Source organism: Ischnura elegans, chromosome 7 (assembly GCF_921293095.1).
Source record: "Ischnura elegans chromosome 7, ioIscEleg1.1, whole genome shotgun sequence".
Taxonomy (NCBI): Eukaryota; Metazoa; Arthropoda; class Insecta; order Odonata; family Coenagrionidae; genus Ischnura; species Ischnura elegans.
In genome coordinates, this window is record NC_060252.1 from 90,335,983 (window position 1) to 90,360,759 (window position 24,777).

The 24,777-nt window shown below is 37.6% G+C and overlaps 1 protein-coding gene across 1 annotated transcript; it reads left to right on the plus strand.

Moving 5' to 3' along the window:
• The first annotated feature begins 2,424 nt into the window (after window positions 1-2,424).
• On the plus strand, window positions 2,425-16,362 carry LOC124163040. Its single transcript, XM_046539823.1, has 2 exons — window positions 2,425-3,054; window positions 16,174-16,362. The coding sequence occupies exons 1-2, from the start codon at window positions 2,425-2,427 to the stop codon at window positions 16,360-16,362; spliced, it is 819 nt and encodes a 272-aa protein (XP_046395779.1).
• Window positions 16,363-24,777: the final 8,415 nt, after the last annotated feature.

Sequence of the window (24,777 nt, forward strand, 5' to 3'; positions counted from 1 at the left end):
CGTCAACTGCGGGAAGTTGTCAATCAAGTTCAAGCCGATTAACCCACTATTTCTTCAACCGATCAAGGAAAACGTTATTAATGAAAGAAATGGATTCATCCAATGACGATTTACCTCAAGTTCAGTATTCAGATGACACCGCGCAGGCATATGTTGAATGCAGACCATCGCAGCCTTCACACCTGTAGAGTCATCGCAGAGGTGCTCATTGTGGATGGTGCCGGCAGAGCAAGAGGGGAGGAAAACGCAAATAAATGAAGACCTGAGTGTTTGCTGGCTTACGGATTTCGCCTCGATTCGCATTTCCTGACTGGAAAGGTTTCCTATAAATAGGACTCTGAATAGATGCCACTACTCAATCTCTAGGTGGTGCTAAGTACTCATAACTTTCATCTCATGATATTTTCAATTGAAATTTTTAATTTCAAGATATTTTGCTAAAAGTGCGTTTGACCCTTATTTACGCTAAGTCCGACGCCCTGGAAACTAGATAAAACTTTTGGCAAACGATGGAGGAAAATGACTGAAAATTTCTCTATACCGGTCCCGAGATATTATTTCGATAGAACATTCCTTTTCTCACCGATCTCGGTGGACAGAGGGGTAGAAAGGATGGTGAAGAGGTTAAAGAGACTGGAGGTTATTAAAAACAAATAGATACAAAGAAAATTAATTAATCAATTACAGAAACACGACAGTAAGGGCAATAGTATGTGCTTTTCAACACTTAATGGTCACATTTGTAGTCGGAAGGAACAATGGAGGTATCTTACTGCTGCAACATATTTTTGCTTACATCGTAAAGTAATTTTAATCAGGTTGAAATTTAAGCTATCGAGCATAATTTAACTCGCTTAACGTCAAGGTAAAAGTCATTGAACTCCCATTTCAATCATTAAAAAAAATCAATCAGAGCCTAAGAATATCAAAATTTGTAGAATAAAAACGTTACAATAAATTCGCTCGACAAAATTCTTATAGGTTCACAAATGGTCCCTAAATTTAAAGTGCTAGTAATAGGCCTATGTGCCCTTATCTTAAGGGAATAATGTGATTGTCTTTAGTTTCACTTTTGGTTTGCTAAAAAGTTTCCAAACCTTTAGGATCGTCGGCCCGCACAATGCCTTCTCTCAGCAATAAATAGAGCCTATAGCTGGTGAGGGCGGGAGAGACAGAGCAGTTGCACTTCTACCTGAGCACCTGTGGCTGGTGATCCCCCGCGACGATCAGATGAAACAGTGTCGCGTGGCGTTCAGCGGCTGAGCGGTGAGCACACGGATCCGGGGGCCGCCTTGGGCGTGGTCCCATTGAAAGGTGACGACGTCTCGGAGTAGATACCAAGAGTTAGGCGATGACTCAACTGTGCCCCACCGTGATATGCAGGCATTTAAGACACGGCGAAGACGCCTGCGCTATCGGCGCGCCATAATCAATACGGGAAATCGGCGTTGGAGCAAGGGGTAAAATTGCCGCCATTGCCTCCCTCAGGTGGTGTCTGGTACAGGGCCTTACAACCGTATTCATAGCTTTCTGCTAAAACACGCTGCACCTCGATTATGTAAATGTGACAGCGACGACGGCGATAGATGACCATCACGTTCTCCTATCACGTTCCGCTGTATCGCGCGATCATGTAAGCAACCGTCATCGCGCGTATCATATTGGTACGAACGCGTGAGTTTGGTACCATTGAGAAATCGGAAGAGCCAATGAAATCCTTCGACACATCTCTGTCCAAGAATGCGTCGTCTGCGGAGTCTTTGAAATAACAATAACAAACCACGAAAACATAAAATGGATGCAGTTCAAAGTCAAGTACTTCGCTTCGCCAATAGATAATATTATGATAAAGTACTCGTATTATGGTAAAGTTATGGGGAAAGTGTAGTATTACTTTTCGATGTATAACGTAATCCATTATGCTAATGCTCGCCGGGAGATGCAGCAGTCATTATATTTACTATATCGTAGAGAATGGCCGAAAAGTCGTGACCTTGGATTGAAACTAATTAATGTTGAAATGATAATGGAAGTGTAATCGCGCTAGCGATTTGAATGTAAGTAGTTAATAGTTGATTTATGATGATTAAAAAATCGAAAAGGAGTTTAACGATGTTCATGGTGAAACAAAACTCAGTGCTATTCCACAAACTTTTATTTTAACAGTCTACTAGTTTCGACGTTTATACCGTCATTATCAAGACTAACCATGACTGTTAAAATAAAAGTTTGTTGAATAGTTCTGAGTTTTGTTTCACCATGAACATCGTTTCAACAAGTAACGCCCAAATCTGTTGAGTAAAACGATGTTGATATGTTGGAGAACGTACTTGGCAAATGTTCATAATTAAAGAAAGATCTGAGGTTTAACGGTCTGAGCTTAACGGTCGAAGTCATCATCATCCTTCCCAAAAGGCAGCAGTCATGTCCACCCTCATCCATCGGGCCAAATCAATTTGTGACTCAGAGAGTCTCCCCAAGGAGTTACTTCATCTGAAGAAGATCTTCCGGCAGGATGGCCACAACGGAAGAGACATTTCCAAGGCCCTGAAAAGGGCCTTCACCAACCACAACACCGCCACCAAAGAAGAAGGAGAAAAACCAATAGCATTTGCTGGCCTACCTTTCGTCTCGACCGTCTCATGCAAAATAGCTAGAATACTCAAGAGGCATGATATTAAAACCTATTTTCGCCCACCTGCAAAACTTAGAAACCAACTAGTGACGGCCAAGGATCCCTGCGGCCTCATGACACCAGGGGTCTACCAGATTCCATGCGAATGCGGCCAGGTGTATGTCGGTGAGACAGGAAGGACTATCGCCACCAGGATGAAGGAACACCAGCGGCATTTCAGGCTCGGCCAACCCGAAAAATCCGCCGAGGCTGAGCACAGTATATCACGCGACCATGCCATTCGCTGGGAGAACACAAAGGTCCTGTGCCTTGTGGACAGATTCTGGGAAAGGCTGACCAAGGAAGCTATTTTAATTCGGACGACGACTGATACCATGAACCGTGATGCTGGTTACGCCCTAAGCAATTCCTGGAAACCGGTGCTTAAATATGTCAGCGAAGCCCGGGAAAAAAGGCGGGAAAAGGCGGACCAATCACGAGTCACCTGACCTGGAGCCCATACTATATAAGTGGGATCACCCAGGACGACTCGGCCATCGAAACGTCGGCAGAGATGGAGAACCTTATCCGGTGGCAATCCCGAATAAACTTCAACAACAGTTCATAATTAAACTTCGATATAAAGTAATTGACGTTTGAATCACGGATGTACTTCAATTAGCAGTACTTTCCAATTTGTTGTGTGGAAATAAAGCAGCTCAATTGAATTCACTACCGTGCGCATATAACAATTGAACAACGTGGACAACTGATGATGTCAAGACCCAGACGGCACAGAACCCTCCGTATCTAATTTGTATGTACATAGTACCCATTGACTACGGGGATACTATGCCGCTCCGTCGCTTTTCGTCAATGGATAATTTCCATTCGCGGCCTGTCGACGAAGCGCGTACGCAGCATGTGAATGTCCGCTATGAAGCACGTACGATAGGATACGAAGCGCGCAGGAACACAGCACTCAGGCTAATCTCAATCGATTGGGTCGAAAATTAGGTATATCGTAACTCGCACGATCGAAAAATGTATCGAACGCAACACAATCGATAGCTACCAATCGTAGCGAGAATGTTATGAATCATTATGAATAGAAGGGATTACACTATCAAATATTTTGTCTGATTTATAAAGCAATGGGTGTAAGAAAGGCTCTCACCAAATTTTACCACTGAGCGCAGAATAATTTCGCCCCTAGAGCAGTTTGAAGTTTTAACTTGAATTCCGCGCCAAAAACGTATTTCTCGGGCGACGCCATGTTGATGACGTGTGAACCTCATGATATCTGCATTGCTTGCATAAGGAGTGCATTGTTGTATACGTTATTTCGAGTATAAGTAAATACAAGATAAAACGGAGAATTTTAATGAGTGGGAGGAAACCTTATGTATATTGTTGTGTGCCGAGATGTGAATCTCAAACTTCTCTTCTTCTCGTTAAACGCCAGAAAAGTATTTTTTGTTGTTCGAAACGACCCAGACCTGGGAAGGCAGTGGTGCGACGCTGCATGGAGACAGCATATTCCTTCAGAAATAGGCTGTTATAGAATGTATGAGGGCCATTTTAATGTAAATCTCTTCTGCTTCTCAAAGAGATTTAGTTTCCATTACTCCTTTGGTTGTCTTTGACCACACATCGCAAAAATTTCGTATGTGCTTAAATATATACGCTTTCAACGGGAAATTTCACTTTTTAATTGCAAATATATCATTCTACCTCAATTTATGTCGGATATAATGATTATTTCGCGTGCATTTACTGCATATTTGCCCTGGTGTTCACTCTTTGTTTCTATCTTGCGCATTAAAACCCAACCACTGCAACGGAAAGGATCTTCGACCGTAACCTGGTAATGTGTCAAATAGTACAAACTAATACATGATAATCTCAAATTTATACTCCAGGAACACTACGATATCGAATTACTCACAATAAACAGTAAGAAGCACATTTGACTCCCGGTGCCGCCAGTTCTATAAATAGAAGAACAAGTAGTAAATAATAACTTTTCTTTCTTTTTTAACTTTTCCAATCTTACAGCAAAGCAGAGAAACCAAAGGCAAATGCGTACTGAATGAATACTAGCAAATAGTTTGAAATATCATTAATCGAAAAAGAATAATTAACAAATACTAAATTATAATGTGTGACCCCTGTCGCCAGACTTCAAACTGTACGTAAATGCTAACGTCAGGATTTTGTCCACCATTTTTCTCTTAATTTTGAAAATTCGCATCGGCAATAATAAAACCATAGTATCAAATATAGCGAAATTACGATTATAAATAACCTGTTAATAATCAGAAAGAGGAGCAGAAAAAATTATGAGAGACAGTCCCGACCCCTCAATCTTCACTATCCCAGCTCAAAGCGTTGCTCACTAGGCCGCCGCCGCGGCGACCCGAGTTACGGCCGTCACATGACAAAAATCATATAATAATTACTTTAACCACTAAGGGTAAAAACCGGTGCAAGTATGCAGTAAATTCTCACGAAATAATCATTACACCCTACATAAATAGAAGCGGAATGATAAATTTGCAGTATAAAATAATTTATCCCTTTGTGTGCATGCATATAATCACAAGCGGAATGTAAGCGGAGTGCAGCAGATAACTACGAAAGGAGTATAGGATACTAAATTTACTTGAGAAGCAGAAGTGGTGCCACAAGCTTTGTCCTAAAACTTTTGAAAGTGACTGTACGTGTAACTGTGATGTAAATATAAGTGAACTTACGGATATTTTCATGAAAAATCCCCATCTCTGAGTTACTCTTTCATTTTGATGACAATTGTTTACCATTTTTCATAGTACGAAACTGACTTGAATATTTATCAGGAACATAAGTGGGCTAAAGCGAGACCTCTGCTTTAAAAAAATGGTGTTCCAACGAAATTTGAATGCTAATCTTAAAAGAAACGGAGAGAATCCCGAATTTCCTCCCTTCAGAGGGCAAGAAAACAGCCATAGCCATAGCACATTTGTTCATTTATTTCACAATTTGCATCCGAAAACTAAAAACCAGTAATGAATAAAGGATTTTGTGATGGTAAGTCCACAAATTAAAACATCCACGATAATTGCTGTGATTACTGTCTCTTTCAAAAGTGTAAACATTTCATCTTAAGAAGTTTCATTTCAATGAAATGATTCTTTTTTAGACAAAAAATTGTCCAGAGTCCCTGTTAATAATGTCAGTACACTTCTGGTATCTGCCAGAACAAAATTAACATTGTGTTTCGCCATGACGATAAACTTTTGGCCACTATTTCTACGAACGCAGTGTGTTCACGGCTTCTTCAAGCATTACTCTCGCGACATTCATGAGGTTCACACGTCACGCGGCGTCAGCCAATAGAAATACGTTTCGCGCCGTGGGCGTGGCCGAAGCTCCTAGCGGACTTTCAAAGCTACTTATCTCGGTTAAAAATCGAATTTGAGCTCTAAACTTTTGCGTGTGTGTTTTTCATTCATATCTTTTTGGTTTTAAATAACGAAAACCAATTTTTAATTTTGAGTGTTCCCTCCTATTGTAAGTTCTCAATAGGTAAATAATACTATATCATGAATTCTAATTGCCATGATACAGTACTATTTACCTATCGAGAACTTACAAAACTTATTCGGCCACTTAAATAACTGCGAAAAATGAGATTCTCAAGGCTAATTCACGCATCCCCAGCATCCAGCATTCTTAAAAGGCTCGTACTTACTTGGAAACCTTGAGATGTTAATAAGAGTAAATTCTTATTAATTTTGACACTAAATAAGACATCACATAGCCCACGAGCATTAAAAAGCTTACCCTAAAGCCTGAAGAAATAAAATTTTTTAATAAAAATTGCCGATGAAACAGGATTGCTGACACATCTGCTATTAGTATGATCGAATTCATCAAAATGCAAGCAAAAATTAACGTATAGTTCAGTCTCAGCTACTAAAACTTACCCATATCAGGCGCTAAAGTATTTGAAAATTTATTTGAGATGAGTAAAAGTCTCTAGGTCAATGCAGTAAATGTATCAACCTATTAAAAATATGAAAGTCCTGCCAAATCACCAGCATAAACACTTGTAAAATAAAACATGTTATCTCTTAGATCACACCTCCGATTTTATACTTACTTTGCATGAAGTCACCACCACAAGAAATTTTAAAGAGGCAGGAAAGAAAAAACCCACAGAAATACAATACATATATTATGTATTTTCTATTGTCAACCACAATAATATTTCCAATTTTCTCTTCTATCCCACTTCTAATTTAGCGAATCAATTGCTCTTATTCTCTTTCGAAATAAAAAATTATTTAAAAGAGGACTGGTCGATACATAAAAACTATCTTCAATACTTTCTCCGCTGAACGTCCACTATCACAGCATCAACTTGCACAAATCAAATCCACATCCACAAATATGTCACTTCTGCCACAATGTCTGTCTTCTTGGCGACAGGTAACAGTGAAGCAATGGTACCTTCCTCCAATCTGGGCACCTTCAATTCAACAAGAATTTTCTCCTCGTCTTCTCGTCCAAGGCCACAGATTATTTTCTGATTTCACAAGGTGCGATATGAAGCTCACACACCTAAAATTAATAAATAATAAAATACCATGTAACTTATTAGGTCAAATCATTTCCAATTTTTGGTATTTCTGCATGAGAAATCAAATTACTAGGCTCGTAAATATAGTAAATATTTGTATGCCTGATATTTTTATTGTTTTACACTATAGCATAAGATAATTTGAAATGATGAAAGCCGACGTGTAATACACCATAGGGCAAGCTAAGAAGCAATATTCGATCCTATAAACTTGGCAGCTTATTCCTAGTTTCTCCTTTAACCACACGTTTACCGAATGAATTATACAAAAAAGACAACTAAAATGCAAGAATTTTCAAAAGAATTGCTGCTACAATATTTTGAATCACCATTTTAGTACTGAATAGTACTATATATAGTACTTACTATATAGTACTTCAGTACTGAATTGTTCGGGATGTTGATGCATCAACATCCCGAAGCCACTTCTAACTTAAAATTACATCCAAATAATTACAGCGAGAAAGAGTACATACCTCACAGTTTTTCGTAGGGGTGAAATGTTTTCTTCTTATCGACCAAATGCACTTCTTCAACTCAGGATCTTTTGGAAAGCTAAAAACTTGAACCATGTCCCGGAGTTTCCATTACATCCCGACAATACACACACGAAAGGCATTTTTAACAAAAATATCTCACAAACACGTTTCTGAAGCCCAGTGAATGAAATTAAAGAATAAGGGAAACTTCACCATTACCAGACACTCTATTTTTCACAAACTTAACCACAAAAATCCCTGAAATGTGGTGAGACGTGACGTAAACGATGCGATCTCCAACGGCTTGTGCCAGCTTGTGAAGGCATGTGATCTTTCTAGGAGGATATGGCAAGATGGCACCACCCGCGAAAGAAAATAGTCCCAGACCGAATACAGTTTTATCGATGAGATACAATTTTATCGATGCATATGAATTTGCCAGTCCTCTTGCATCTTTTTTCGTCATTAAAGGAAATAAAGACACAAAACCTTTTTAGTAACTTCCTAAGCGCGATATTTGTATCTTGATGGTCCACCCTCGTATACAGGTACGAAAACTTCCTGTGCCGTCTGGGGAGAGCACTCCAGTAGAAATAATTAAGAATTTTATTGGTTTTTAATCGATTATAGGGCATTTTTAAATAAATAGACAATCATTTTTTGCTAATATATGCTTAGTGCTCGTTTTTAAGTCAGCATATGCTTGTCACCATCGGTTTCGAACGTGATGGGCCGATGACGCTCGCAACGTGATAAAGAGTGCGATCACGGTTTCATAATCGCTGCTATCACCTTCCGTCGTGGGAATCGCGTTGCCCCTAGCTACGACACATCCCTCTCACCCTTCTCACAGTTACATAATCAGGGTGCTGGTGGGGCGACTAACGTAGTCAGCTACTAAGATCTTTAAGTCGCCCACTAAAGTTATGGTATTCATGGGTTCTATTTCGTGAGCTACTGAGAGCAACTAACTTATCATGCTACTAACTAGCTCGTCAGCCAATACTTTAGTCGGTAGCGTTTAGTGTTCAGCCCGTTAGGTTACGCTTTGCTACACTGCATCTGGCTCCTTCGTGGCGCGGAAAATTCGTTAAAATAATAAGGTAAAGAAAATGATTCCGCAAAACGCATCTTTCTACTTCACAATAACTGTACCATTTTTAATCCAACGCATATATTTTTATTGACTCGGTTTGCTCGCTTGGGGGGCTCTGCCCGAATAAGGCCTGCCCCCCCGAATAAGGCCTGCGGCCTGTTATGCTCACTGTGGGAGGTCTTACACTTTTTGTTTGTTACTTAAGTAAGTATTGTTACTTAAGTAACAATTGTTACTTAAGGATCGTTTACTTTTAAGCTGCCTAGCTTAGGTATAAGCAATATTTCCACTTTCACGTAAAACGAGCGCATGGTACGTAGGCTACAATATGAATTAAATATTTATAAAGAGAAACGTTTTTCTGAGGGGCTAAAAAAGTCAAATTAATTTCTACGAGTTTCTCTAACTTATTCAATTCAAATAAGTACAAAAAACGTTGAGACCACGTTCCACTGTAACACCCATTATTTTCCTTATTTCCTTCCTTATATTTATCAGTTTTTCGTTTTAATTCCTTTATCTTCTTTCCCAATTTAGCACCTCTTGTTTACATAAACAAATATGTTGCTATGATTGTTCGTTTGTATGACTGCCGCGCCGCCATTGGAATTTGGTGGCCATTTTTTGAACTTATCCCCATACTCAATTTTATATGAATAGACAGATAAATAATTGTAAATTTAGTGTTTTCATAATTTTTCCTGGGGTTTCAGACAATTTTAGAGGGGGTCTTCATTAGAATTTTTGCCGTATCTCGTCTGGTTCACCCCAAACATTTGTATGAGTGAGTGAATGAATGAATGAATGAGTGGTCGTTAGGGGACTTTATAGAATATAGATTACTAGATGACCCGGTTAGCTTTGAATCACCGTATTACTATCTATAAATACCAAAATCAATTACAACTAGTTTTTCTCGACTAAACTCTGAAATGGCTAATGCTATTCGGTAAATTTTGGTCATTAATTATTTTTGGAAGTCCAAACATTTGACTTCTCTCTTTCTTCGTCTTTCAACTATTCCACGGATTATCTTATCATTATGTTACAGATAACTATGTCATTAATAGGTAACTACCTTCAATTGTATTCTGTTACAACCACTTGTGGCCTAGCACCATTAAATGCGATCATTAAATAAAACTTTCTTATGATTCAAATGAATATAATTTATTCATCCACGTTAACTAAAAAATACAGTTTGTCAACATAAATATTTCACCTAAGAAGTATTTTTTTCATTTTTTACGCTGTTAAAATATAAAAAAGTTTAAAATTCATTTGAAAACATCTTTTATATTTTTCAATGCTGGCCATAAAATATTTAGAACCGTTTCCTATTCCTGAAACTAATAAGCGTAGTATATCTGGTGGAAGCAGTAATTGTGGTAATTGTACCTCTCCGCCATCACAATATGATTGAGTAAATCCGCCGCTGTATTTTAACTCCATGCAATATTGACAAATTATTTTCATCTCCCCAACATTTACTTACTTGTCGGTACACAACACTGTACACAATTCACAATAATCTACGACCCAATGGTAGTTGAATGCTACCCGTTACAAGATTAAAAGAGCGCAGCGTCTGCCGAATGCTATTGTTTTTGTGTTTGATGTTCACGAACTGGTTGAATTTTAACTTCATATCCGCATAGCCTATCCGCTTTATTTTTATTCCATGCATGACGCAAATCTGACATACCAATTCTATTACAATTATTATTATTATTAGTATTATTGTGAGTGCTGTTAATGCTTTAAAAAACACTCTGACCGATCTTAATAACAACATCAGCGACCTTAAAGAGCAACTTGAACACAAAGACAACACGATTACTGAATTACAAAGGAGAGTAAACATTCTGGAACAGAAACATTAGAGAACTAATTAGAAATAGTTGGAATATCAGTGAGTTATAATGACAATAGTGAAATCTTGAGAAGTCAAGTGATTGATATTACTATTGATATTGGCATAGAGATTGATCAGAACTCGATTTCAGATGCATATGTAACACCGAATGCAAAAGCTAAATCTAGTAAAATTGTTGTTAAGTTTTATAACAAGGTAGTAAAACACTCTTTAATAGCACATAAAAAGGATTTAAATAATACCACCTTGACTAAGAGATATTCAAATTCAAAAATCTATAATAACGTAAGTCTGATATATTTTTTATAATTTTTGTGGCAGACATGAATAAGTGCCTAAGGACTAAATTATAATTTATGTACTAAAAAAGTGGTAAAATTCTAGTTAGGAAAGGTGAAAACACCAAAATAATCAGGATACAAAATGAAGAAGAACTAAGTAAATTGGTGTAATGTAATACCATATCTATTGATTTATTACCTGTTAGAACTACCGGTGTAGAATGCATATCCTATGACTGCACGCATATAATAATGAACACTATTCATTTATATAAAAGTTACATTTGTTACCGTAAAACGGGGTGAAAAGAAACATTGAGGTGAATAGAAACGAAACTTCTTTTTTTTATGTATAATCTATTTCCTACATAACTATGGGTAAATAACGGCAACTATTACTTTTTTTTAGATTGGTACACTTTTGGCTGAAAGTGAAATAATGGTTTGTTGGTTGGCAGCACTGGTTCCTGTTTGTTTGTCATGTTGAATTTTAACACGTGATTCTTGTTTTTTTTAATCCACTTTGAACTTTCCAGGTAAGTCAGAATACGTAGTGTTCTTAAAAGTAAATAGCTGTAAAAAACATAGTTTAATTATTCATATAAAAGATTCAGGCTTATTTTAAGCTTTAACTTTAACAATAATATTTCAAAAATTATTCATATTTTTTAGGTTAGGTTTTCAGAATTTATGGGGTGAATAGAAACAAATCATTTTTAGTGTTTTATTCACCCCGCTAGAAAAATTTTTCAAAGATGACCGGTCTGATCTCACAATTTATTTATCATAATTTAATCTAGTTAAATACGGTAATTGTCTACCTATTCAATTTGTTTACTTAAAGTTATGTAACTTCTTTTGTTTATGTACTGAATTAAATCATTATGCTGAGAAATAAATTTGTATTTATCCATTACAAATTAAAAATACCATATTTGACTGTTTCCATTCACCCCCGATTTGTTTCAATAGAAAAAACATGAAATTTAAGTACTGTTTCTATTCACCCCCATTTGCGGGATGAATAGAAACACCATGTTTTAATTTTTTTTCTTTAAAATCAAATAAAATTTAAAAAATTAAATACTATAAACAAATAGGTCTAACAGAGACCTGTGTTTGGGCAAAAAATTGTTTATATGGAACAACTACAAATATGCAAAATTTCAAACCAAAGTTGAAAATTGTTTCTATTCACCCCGTTTTACCGTACTTGCTGAAGTAAAAGTACTGCACAGTGATGTAGTTTCATGATTGTGAGAAGTGATGTAAGATGTGGAAAAGCCCAATTAAAGTTTTCATGACACTGCTTCTAAAAATGTTTCAACTTTAATTTTTGTTCACATATTTTATTTATTCAGAAATCGGGATTCGTGAAATTTAGATGTTAAGTATATTCTACCTAATAATGAGTATACCATATTGGATGTATTTATGTATTTGTAATTTTTTCAGTTGAACCATTCAATTGAAAAGTGACAAATTTCAATTGAATTTTTCAATTGAAAATTTTTCAATGGAATTTTTTTTTTTCAATTGAAAAAAATTCAATTGAAATTTGTCACTTTTCAATTGAACATTTCAATTGAATTTTTTCCCATTGACTTTTTCCAATAGGGGCTTCGAAGCATTGGTAGCGTTCAACGGACCGCATCCAGAATCTGCTACTGCGCAGCCTGAAAGCGCCCTCTACCCCAATTGTTCTTGCCTCTATTCATCTGTTTAATATCCTCATTAACACTTTTGTTTCAAGCAATATTAAACTAACAGTCTTGCATACTCCACATTCTGCAGCTTTCTTCTATTTTGGTAGCAGATTTAAAACCGTTTTTATGAAATCCTCCTGCCAACATCCCAACCTTCTCTTACTGTCCTTACCTAAATTCATCAGATGCTCATGTGGAACAATGTCCATGTCCACCACTTTCCTAGCCGCCATATCATGAAGGCTCATATCGATGGGAATAAATAAGTACCAAGCTTCAGAATGCATTTCATCGGAAAACATGTAAGGATGGCTCTCGGGTACAAATAAGGAATGACCTCGATTGACCAGATGGCATTTTGTTCAACAAAACCCACAAAATGAAACATTTAGGGTTGAAAGAAGAAAGTGTGTAGTGGGTGAGAAAAACATAAAGAGACATGAGATAAGATAGAGATGTAAAAAGAGCCCATTTTTTCATAATGTAATGAGCAAGGAAAGGTTTTTTCATGGCTCAAAGGAAAGGTTTCTCTGTTTTGTGGATAGAAAGAGGAAGGAAGTTGTAAAAAAGATCCTTACCACCATAACATTTCACCCATTAGTGAATATTTGAATCTCAGCAAACGAAATCATAGCAAGACAGAATTTAGAACAGTGCTAAGGATGGCTCTCGGGTACCAATAAGGAATGACCTCGATTGACCAGATGGCATTTTGTTCAACAAAACCCACAAAATGAAACATTTAGGGTTGAAAGAAGAAAGTGTGTAGTGGGTGAGAAAAACATAAAGAGACATGAGATAAGATACAGATGTAAAAAGTGCCCAGGAACCTGTGTAGGACCCTGTTTTGCGAAACACCACAGGCTGATAAACTAGTAAACACGGCATACAGGGAGCAAACATAATTAAATGGCTGAGAAAATTGAAAGTACGTATTAATAATTATCAAGGCCAAACAATTTTTATAATTTTTTGAATTTTTTTCAGTGAGCGATTACGACGCTAAAAATATTTTACTAATTCTGTCTACAAAAACGGGCCATGAGAATAATTGCTCATAAAGGCTATAGGTCGCCCAGTAGACCAATATTTAAAGAATTGCTTGTACTACCCATTCCGTGTGTATATATATTGTCAACTATTATGTATATAAAGAATAACCTGAAAAATTTCACTTTCAATAACAGTGTACATAGCCATAACACTAGATCGCAAAGTGATATTCATCACAATTTTGTACGCACCAGAGTTACTAAAATGGGGCCCACAGAAATGGGCATCAAACTTTTTAACAAATTACCGAAGGAGATTAAAAATGTAAATAATTCTAATTTGTTTAAAGCCAAGTTAAAAAAACTACTTCTGGCTAAAATGTATTATTCAGTTGATGAATACTTAGGTGATGAATTTTAACTCTTTATGTTAACAGGTAATTATTCCTGATTAATTATGTATATCTGTATTTTTCTGTATTTACATGTATTATTGACGTGCCTTATATCTTGACCATTGCGAATGTACTAGATCGTTGGGCAAATAAAGATATTATTATTATTATTATTATTAATTGTCTGCACAAAAGCCTCCAAATTAAAGCACCCTGGGTGATTTAAATACCTACGATTAAAGTACGGTATAGGAACGGAATAGCGAAGACCCGTATTCTGTATCCCACATGCTCTATGTACGGAGCTCTTTTTTGGGGTGGATTTTGACCCTGGTATTCTCGTCACTCAGATTTAGGACCCAACTCAACAGGGTGCCCGGGCACGCCCGTCCCTAACCCCAGCCACTGGTCTAGACCCTCTAACCCTATCTTAGCATGAATCCAAAGTCAACTTATTGTGGTACCAGTGTTTTTTTCAACCAAGTATTGCATTTGAATTTCAATAATTTACTCCTCTAAAGGAATAACGAACATTTTTTTAAGCATTGTGGGATTCAAAACAGATTTCTAGCATTAATACTGACAAAGTTAGTGAACATAAGGTACTAAGGCTATACACCTAGAAATCCGTTATTTTTTATTCTAAAATTTCATTTAAAAATCGCTTACGCACAGCACAAAACAAAGAATTCATTTCAAAGTATTAAAAAATTGTAGTATACCACCAAATATACCATTTGAAAAACTATTAACAACATAAATTTTGGTTTTTTCACGGCGAACAATTGCAATGAAGTTTTCTCGGGTTTCGCACCGGGTCAGGTCTTCCATTTCTCCTTCCAACATTTCGATGGACAACTCGCCCATCGTCTTCAGGGATTCAGGAATCCAATATATAAGTGGCTATATTGACAATATAACCACTTCATAATGGATTTCTGCGGTGAGGATGATCATAAATGCGTGGGAGGGTTGGGCTTCATTGCCGAGGAGTGGCCCTAAGGACTCGCTAAGCTGGGTCTCAGGCCAGGCCTGAGTGCATCACACAATTGCTGCCTCAGCAGTCACTTCCCTTCCCTTGTGTTAGCGAGAGCATATGTCTGGTTGTTTGCTTTGAAAAATCTGCAACAGCTATACCCAATGTCAGGTGTTCTGTGCATGAAAATGCCTGTCGCCTCCACCCGACGTGCGGCAGGAAAGAGTTAAGTAATGCCTAATTCCACCATAATTTTACATCATAAGAAGATGGCCTGATGGCTTTCTTCTTATCATACCTGATGGCCAGGAAACATCCAAATCCACAGATATAGAGTGGAATCCTGAATGCAGAAAAACACTAAAAGAGGATCAGCCATTTTCTTCGGCTTTTAGGGCCTGTTATGATTGGAATGTTTTTCTGTTAATAAATAATATATTTTTCAGTCACACAGTGAAGTAGCCAGAAATGTCAAACCAGGTCCAAAACCTGGGAGGTGTGGGGGAAAATAAAAAACAGGTTAGAAAATAGTTGGTTTTGAACTATGTACTTTTAACACTTTTTATAATGGAACAAACTTAATTTTTTCAAAGAAATCTTTTGTTAATATTTGAAATTTTAAAATAAAACTTTCAACATTATTTTCTTTAATGATAAGGAATTCAAATAGACCGAATCTTTAGATCCAATTTGAAACAAAAAGGAAATTTTGAAGGAAAGTGAAACATCACATAAAGACATAAGTTAAGAAGATATTAGTGCCACATTTGCGAGAGAATGCTGATGAAGAAGCATTCCTGGGTAGATTCAATCGACTCTTGCTAAAATTTAACGAGAATTTTCTTGTTATTGAACAGAAATGCAAAGATTTCGATTATTATTTGAATCAACCATAATGAAAAAATAAATCTGGCAAAAATATCTTGAGCAGGAAAATATTTTACAATCTTAAACATGGAAAAACGCAGAATGCGGAGACACTAAATGAGGATCATTTTTACATTGCTCGCATAGGGAATGGATCGGAGCCCCAAAAAATAAACACTAAATGCAGAAAAACATTAAATGCAAAAACCTTAAATTCATATCCGACTGTATCTCCATCAGACATAGAGGATGAAATTGACCATGCAGAACAGAATCCTGGGGCCAGCTGGTATATTTTCCAACAATGTTGTCTGCATTAACAGTGTCTGTATGAATGATGAATTACTTGATGAAGAGCCAATCAAACTGAACAAGTCTGAAAAGACAGAATTGAAGAACGTCAGTGGATCAACTTCAGAAGTTATGACAGGTGGTGTGGCTCTTGCGAGTGAATGACCTTTTAGCAATAAGAGACAGGGATCAGAACCAGCCATAGGTACCTCATGCTGTTGACGAGGTGCTTACAGATACAAAGCACATATGTCAGTATGTTGATCATATTAAAAAAAGTGGGCTTTGATATTGTTATGTATTTATCTTTGTCATATCCAGGGTTAGGGATGAGTTTGAGGATGTGTTGTATTTTAAAATGCTGTGATATTTTTCGTTGGTTTTTTACTAAGCTTAGCCATTTTGCACCGAATTCAAATGAAGTGTCAATTACAAAGAAAATCTGCCGATTGAAATTTTTATATATTTGATGTGTGTGCATTGTTTTTGGTGCGTTGGTGGTATGAATAAATAGTGAAAAAATTATCTTTCATTTATTGATTTTTTGGCACAATTTGCTGGAAAATTCATTGTTGAAACAAAGAGCAATCGCCAGGAACAAACCTTTTCCTTGCATCAATCCAACGAAAACATAGGTAATCTTGGACTTATAAGGACGAATGAGCGTGATTTTTATCATGGATACTTGACATGGATCACACAAATCAGAAATTTTGTTGCCATCCTGTTGCCCAAAAAATTTTATGGACCCTTTCACTGCTGTGAACGTACCTAGTACGTTTGCACGGCAGAGTGCTGTGAACGTACTTTTTCTTCTACCCTGCCATGCACTTTCGCAAAAGCACTTCAAAGGGTCCCTAATCCAGGACCCTTCCCTCGACGAGCTCACCCATGCAGGACCGTCTCATCGACCCTACCAGCGGGGCGAAAAGTGACCGCTCTGGCTGCAAATTGAAAATCAATCAATCACTCCCATCATCAAAAAATGATTGTTTTCATCATTCTCGTTTGGGTTTATTTTGGAGCGCTTATGTGTCATGGCATCCGGTTACTTAGAGACGGAGAGAATTGGGATTTTATGGTTTGCCGAAACAATTTTCACACACGCATTTACGACCTGGAATTTTACAATGTCACGGTTCCCACTTTTACCTGTTCAACACATCCTATTAAAGTGATAAAATTACCTCCGCAAACAAATCCCAGCATCGTATCACCTTCTGAAAACAGGGGAAGAGGTAATGGGAATACAATAAAGATGGGAATAAAGTGAATGAGAATTTTCAACGGTTGAGTCACAAAGCTGCTACAAGCAGGGATATTTCAGGATTCTAGGTGGGAGAGTTATATGAGCCGTCAGTGTGCTATTTTCCAAATAGTATATTAATTAATTGATGTGAGCAATAAATTGTTTGTAGAATATAGCTAAATCACCCTATTTCTTTTTTGGTGAATTTAGATGCTTGGGTGAGTTTTTGTAGTCCTCATGAAGATCCACTATATTTTACTAATACGTTATGTGAAATTGATACAAAGTTCATGCATTTTACTCTTCGATAAATAATTCAGATAATAATAAATAATTAAGCATTGTTATTCATCATCACAGAAACACGGTTAAAGACGTACTTGATTCCTTGATTGGCAGGAGTGCGATTCAAACAATCATTTTTTGATGATCGGATTGATTGGTTGATTTTCAAATTGCCATCAGAGGGGTCACTTTTTGGGATGTAGGGTCGATGAGACGGTACTGCGTGGATGAGCTCGTCAAGGATAGGGTCCCGGATTAACGACCCTTTTAGGGTGTACCACGCCCATTATTGAAGTACCTGCTCCATGGGCCCATGAAACGCATTTTAACCTTTTCGCCGCATGTGAGGAGAAGGTTTTCGGAGATTAAACAGCTGCGAAAGGGTTAATTAATATTTGAGTGAATAAAAATATTTACAAGATTTTATGCCTATAAATTCATGTCATGAGTTAAAATTTTCATTTTTAACAATTTTTCTGGTATCAGCTACAAACCACTCATGAAAATTAAAATTTACTTTATTGACAAATTTTCCTAATAGACAGGTTTCATAAAGTATAGTCTAAAGTTTGTTCCTCCATTACATCTTAGCACTGCACTAGTAGAGCTTTTTACCTTTGTCAGCCATCATTCAATCACTCGGCGATTCAACCCTAGTTTCATATGGATGGTAGAGGGTTGAGCTCACCCCAAACTAAGCCACTAAGATGTGAATTTCATACATTCGGTGTAGGGGGGCCAGTTCCTTTCCCTGGGTCACCCTGCAGTTTGAGGATTATTTTTGGAGTGTCTGAGGGGTTCATCATGGATTGAACCCATATTATCATTATTGACCAGGGATTTTCTTATTTTTTATGATTAGATTCCTGAGCATTATTTATAATATTTCTGAAAAAATTCCAGGGATAATAATGAGTCAATCAGTCGGCTATCATTTTCAATGGTGTTGGCTAAAAGAGGGGAAATGTATGAAACTACACCCCAACAGCAAAAAGTCCAAAAATCATCAACACGATGAAGGTGCTTTCCGAGCATGCAGTACGTCTCGCATAGATTTTTCTGCTGTTTCTTATCTTAACTCTTCTCATCCTCTGCTCTTCCTCTGGTGGATCCAACCCTCCCCTCTCCGAAGACAATGTTGTGAAAGGGCTGATTCAGAAAGGATACAGGGAGAAGACTCTCTTTCCTCAATGAAACACTCTCCTACAGACCACCGTGGCTGCTTTTCCTTCCCTCCCATACTTGAACATCGCCCAATATCCTGCCCATCCACCACCACACCCAGATGAGAGAGAATGGGATACAATATCGCCCCTTCCTCATGTTGCCAGTGTAAGCCGGTGCCTCAAGGCATCAGGTGTCGGTTGAATTTCCAGGAGCCATCTCTTCAATTTTGAAACTGAAGCAGAACTAGGTATTAACTCAAATATCGAGATGATATTCCTTGCTTTGCCACATATTCCAGATTTATTGAATGAATATTTAACTGAAAATTCAAGCCTTAGCTGTGATAAAAATGTAAGTAAATACCAACCTTGAAACAAATTAAGCATAATATAATTGCTATAAGATAACATGTATTTTAACACTTTTTTTAGCATAATTTAAATGATAAGATAAGAATGGTATGTTCAAGGATAAAAGGTACATCTTTGCATTAAAGGATATGGGAATATTGTCAATTAAATTTTAAAGAAAATAATTTAATTTTCCTGACTTTTTTGTTGTTTGCCCGAACATTCCATTACTCTCCAGACACAATAAATTCCATGGCTTTCCCTGATTTTCCATGTTTTCCAGAATAATGGCCACTCTGAGAATTGAGAACATTGGATGAAAAGAGAGGAAAGTGAACGAGAAAGTGGTGTACATAGCGCGGGAAGAGATGCAACTTCCTGAGGAGATAAGGACACCGTGTATGGAAAGAGCGTATTCTCAAGTACTAGAAGGGAGGAGGGTGGGTAAACAGGGAGGGAGAGGAGGAGAATAGGGATTGTAGATATGAAGAATGAAAGGTGTTGTGAATTTGTGTGTGATATTACAACCAGTGAGTCCTACTTTCAACAACACTATATTCAATATGCATTTATACACACATACTTGCCAGGGATATGCCCACCATCCTGGAAGTGGGGTGCACAGAAAATTATGTTAAACAATAGAGTGCTGAAACCCGCAGCAGCAGACAAACAAATAACTACTAATGCATGACAAAACTCGTGGCTAAGCTTAAAGCCACCGAGCCTACAAATGCTTGAGAAAGTACTTCCCAGCTGTACAAAATTATAAATAAAATGTATTCAACAAGTAAGGAGCCAATTCCTAAGAGGAAAAGAGTGGAGAACTGTGTAGATTTTAGGACCATACGGCTGACAACACATGCATCGAAGATACTAACAAGGATCATCTATAGAAGAACAGAAACGAAGAGCAGAAGAGTTCTTGGATGAGAACCTATTCGGATTCAGAAAAAGCAAAGGTGCAAGGGAAGCAATATTGACCCTTAGGCTGCTCATAGGGAAGAGAATGAAAAAGAAAAGGCCAACCATTGTTATGTTCGTGGACTTAGAGAAGGCTTTTGACAACATGTATAGGAACACAATGCTGGGAATCCTGAAAGAAATTGCAGTCCTTTACAATGGCAAGAGAATCATCCACAGTTCATACAAAAACCAAGTAGCGGTGATAAAATCGGGGCCCAGGAGTGAAGAAGCAAGAATTAGAAAAGGAGTGTGACAAGGCTGTGTTTTGTCAGTCATAATTTTCAATCTAGATAGCCATTAATGAAATCAAAGAAAAGGCCTAGGGAACAAATATCCATGGAGAAAAAATCAGCATGCTAAGATTTGCTGATGACATAGCTGTCATAGCAGAGACAGTGAAGGATTTGAAAAATGTTCTGGCTAATCTGGGAAGGACAATGGGGAAATATATGTATCATGAAAGAAAACCTAGTTATTAGTATGCAACAGAAGAGAAGAAGTCAAGACTAACAATAAAATAGGGAAACAAAAACTGGAAGAGGTGGATGAATTCTGTTATGTTGGAAGCAGGATAATTACAAATGGGAGAAGCAAGAAAGAAATTATCAGCAGAATAGCCTAGACAAAGAGAGCATTCCACCAAAAGGAATATCTATTAACAATGGAAAATTTTAACATAGAGGTAAGGCAGCAGTTTATCAGACCTTACATTTGGAATATGCTTCTCTATGGAAATTAGGCATGGACAATGACATCGGCAGAGATATCAAGGATAGAGGCCTTCAAAATGTGGTGCTACAGAGGAATGATGAGGATCAAATGTATGCACCGAGTAAGTAATGTGGAAGTCCTTAGAAGAGTAGGAGAGATGAGAATCCTCATGAAAGCCTTGACAAGAAGACGGAACAACCTTATAGGCCATATCTTGAGACATGATGGCCTGATGAAGACATTCGTCAATGGACAAGTAGATGGCAAGAACAAAAAAGGAAGGCCTCAAATAAAATATTTTAGGTCTTCCTTTTTTGTTGAACAAACAGTTGAAGAAGAATGTGAAAGAGAAGAAATATGTGGGTGTGAAAATTTTAGCTGATGAGAGAATTGAGTGGAGAGCTGCATCAAACTAATCTTAGGATTGTTGACCAATGATAACATGACATGACAAAAGGGAATAGTTGTTACTGTGAATTAAATATAGAAGCTGGATGTTGGAGGGGTGACAGGATGACATGATTCGAGAAATGCTTCATGAAGCGATAACTTAACCCATGGAATACACTAAATAAAACCTCAAGTAGGGGAAAAAATGAGGGCTAGGAATTGCTTCAAGAGCAATGAATGTAAATCTTATAATAAATGTTAGATACGGCCACACATTAGGACATGAAAAACTAATTTGATTATCTGAGCAGCATTAGAAAAAGAGACGGAGGAGTAGAGGTATTGGAAACAACATAGCCCAGACAAGGGAGGCATAGACCATTACAGGTGAGTTAAAATGATGAGCACTGACGCAGAGTGAATAAATGACTGGTGAAGAGCGTAACAATGACGTGTTCATTTCACCCTCTCAGCCAGCTTCGCTGAGCAAATCCTTCCAGGGCGAGAGAATTTTTTGCAAAAATTTTGACCCCTTATTGGCTGGCATATAGGGATTGAATGTGCATGTATGAAAACTCCAGTTAAAAATAAAAAAAATTAAGCATCCATTTCTTTCTAAATTCAAGTGTAATGGAGAAAAGCTTGGAATTCAGTGGTGAGAGGAATAGCAATACAAATGGCTGAAGCAGGTATTCTAAAAGGTGATGTCATTCATAAAATAATTTTTTTTATATTAAAAAAGTAGCATAAAATTTCTTGTGGAGACAATACACGGCCTACTTTAAGTGTGATCAATGAATCCCTAAAAACAAATATATATGTACTGCTCAGAGCTTATGCCCATAGCCGGCCTCGGTGGCGGTGGGTTTAAGTCCTTTCCTGCCAAACCGTAGGTCGTGGGTTCGAATCCTGCCTGGGTAGGTGGTCCCTATCCAGAGCATGGATGTTTGCTACGTGCTTTGTTGATTCCTCCATTGTAAAGCCTGTATGTGCTGTTCACGGGGAAGTTGGAAATAAATAAATAATAAAAATACAATTAATCCCTACATTTGTGAAGTTAACCTGGGCCATAGCTAAAATAACACCAACCACCTTTCATTATAAGTAAGCCAATGCCGAGGCTGGGCTGCTTTATTATGTCCTACCTAAATTGGCCTATGGAATTACCAATCCTGAGTGGCAGATTACCTCACTGACTAAAGTAGGTACTTTCCTGTGTTGCAGAAGGTTGCAATGTTCTCACTGAGATCCTTCCCTTCCGAAACTATAGAAACATTTACGAAGTTCCTTGTATTCCTTCCAGAACTCCTTGAAACTTCGGGTGAAACAGCATCCCTCTGGGTGACCCTGACAATTTTTTAGAGTAGTACATACTTCGCTGAGTTATCCTGGGGGGCAGGCAACCCAACTATCATCTACGCCCCCTTAGCCAAAAACTGTGTGTTTGACCTAGTCCTCCTTATAAAAACACTCCAAGCAGACGTAGGAAAATAAGTCCCAAATTCCCGGTGGAGGGTGATGGCGCAGACTGCGGCAATGAAACTTTGTAAAACTATGTGCAGAAAGGTTTCTCGGGCTTCCCACCGGGTAATTTTCTCCATGTCTCCAGGCGTTTCGAAAAGCGAATTCAGAAGTTCCCCTAAGGTTGAAAGGAAAGTCGCTTTTCGAAACGTTGGGAGACATGGATCAAATTACCCGGCGGGAATCCCGAGAAACCATTCTGCACTTGACACGCCAGGATACTATATTAGAGGTGAATTTGAATATAATTTATGCCATCACTTACATAATTCCTTAAACCGAAGGTTGGTATGGATATAGTTCGTCAGCAGTGTCGCGTCGTAGCGAAGGGGGGTCCGGACCCCCCCCCCCCCCCGTAATATAAAAGCACACTTACTTTGTATCACAAAAGAAGACAAAAAAATGAAAAATCATGAATTTACAAAAGATTGCTTTGAAAAAATGAAGTTTTTTCGATTATGAAAAGTGTTAAAATTAGTTGGAAACCCTCAACTTAGTACCCTGTTTTTCAAAAACTTTTTCCCCCTGGGGCGGAATTCTGTACACGGATACCGACGATCGTCGGTGTCGGTAGCTACCGACGATCGTCGGTAGCACCGATAGAAATGTGATTCACAAAACGCCGCTACCGACAGATTGTCGGTGCAACCGACAAATTCGTGACGTAATGCTTTTGTCGGTACGAAAGTGGCACCCGCACGCGAGGCTAGGCGCCTCGACCAATCATATTTCTCCTTTGTTTGCATTAAACAGCATTAAACAAATGAGGCTCCGAAAACGCCATCTGTTATTCGTCAGCCCGCGAAGAAGTTAAAAAGAGTTGATCACTGCTTTGTGAAATATTTACGATGTTTAATCACTCTGCGAACACAATTTCTTACTCCCGTTGGAGCGATGTGGCTTTTATTCCGAGATTTTGCTGTATTTACCATCGGATTTGTTCTAGCCCAAGTAAAAAAGCCTTTATATTCAAGGATTCAACGGTCGTTGATAGAAGAACACCGGCAACATTTGGTGCTCAATGTATTGGAATTTTCAAGTATAATTGTCTTGAGGAGGACTTTGTCTGCTACTTAATTGTTCACCTACGCTTATTATAATTGTATCTTGGGATTAGCAGAGACGAAATTATTTTTATTAGTATTGTAACAATGTACCTTCATCTTGAGCCACGGCTTGTTTACATCGTTTGCCTCATTGTTCGCCGTAAGTCCGATACTTCCACAAGGGTAATTATTTAATTAGAAAACATTTTTGTCGCTTGAATTCACATTTCGGGCTATTTAAATTACATTCGTTGAGAAAAATACCGAGATTCCGTGGATGTCACGGAAGGTATCATCAGTATCATCGCGTCAAGTGTTGTGATTGTGAACTTGAGTGACATACTTTACGCTATCTATTTGGAAGTGTTAACTTTTGCATTTTGATACCATTTGTGTGTTATTTCAAACTTTGCGTTGATATGACTTTGACTAAATATGCTTGATCAGTGTTAATTTGTGATATACCGTTGAAAATATGAAGGTTTTCTCGTGTTGAAATGAAATTTTTGTAGTTTTATGATGAATAATTCATTAAATGTTTCCTTGTTTCGTGCAATCATTCTTTTTATTTGCCCCTTTCTACCGATGGAATACACGGTACGTACCTACTCAGTGCTCTTATAGTAATAATGAAAATCTATCTTGAAGTCCCGTACGGTGTTTGGTTAGTATGGTGAAGTAAATTCAGCATTAATTTTACGGGAAGTTTTGTGCACCGGTAACGACGTCAAAGAATGAGAGGAGTTAAGTGATGCCATTTATATTCTTCTAAAATATAGTAGCAATATGCTTTTTCTATTTCGTCGTTGCTGTCTGATGCTCTCAAGAGTACTTACGAAGGTAGGAGAGTTATTTTCATTATAAACCCCATTCTCAGATGCTCACTTAGGGTATT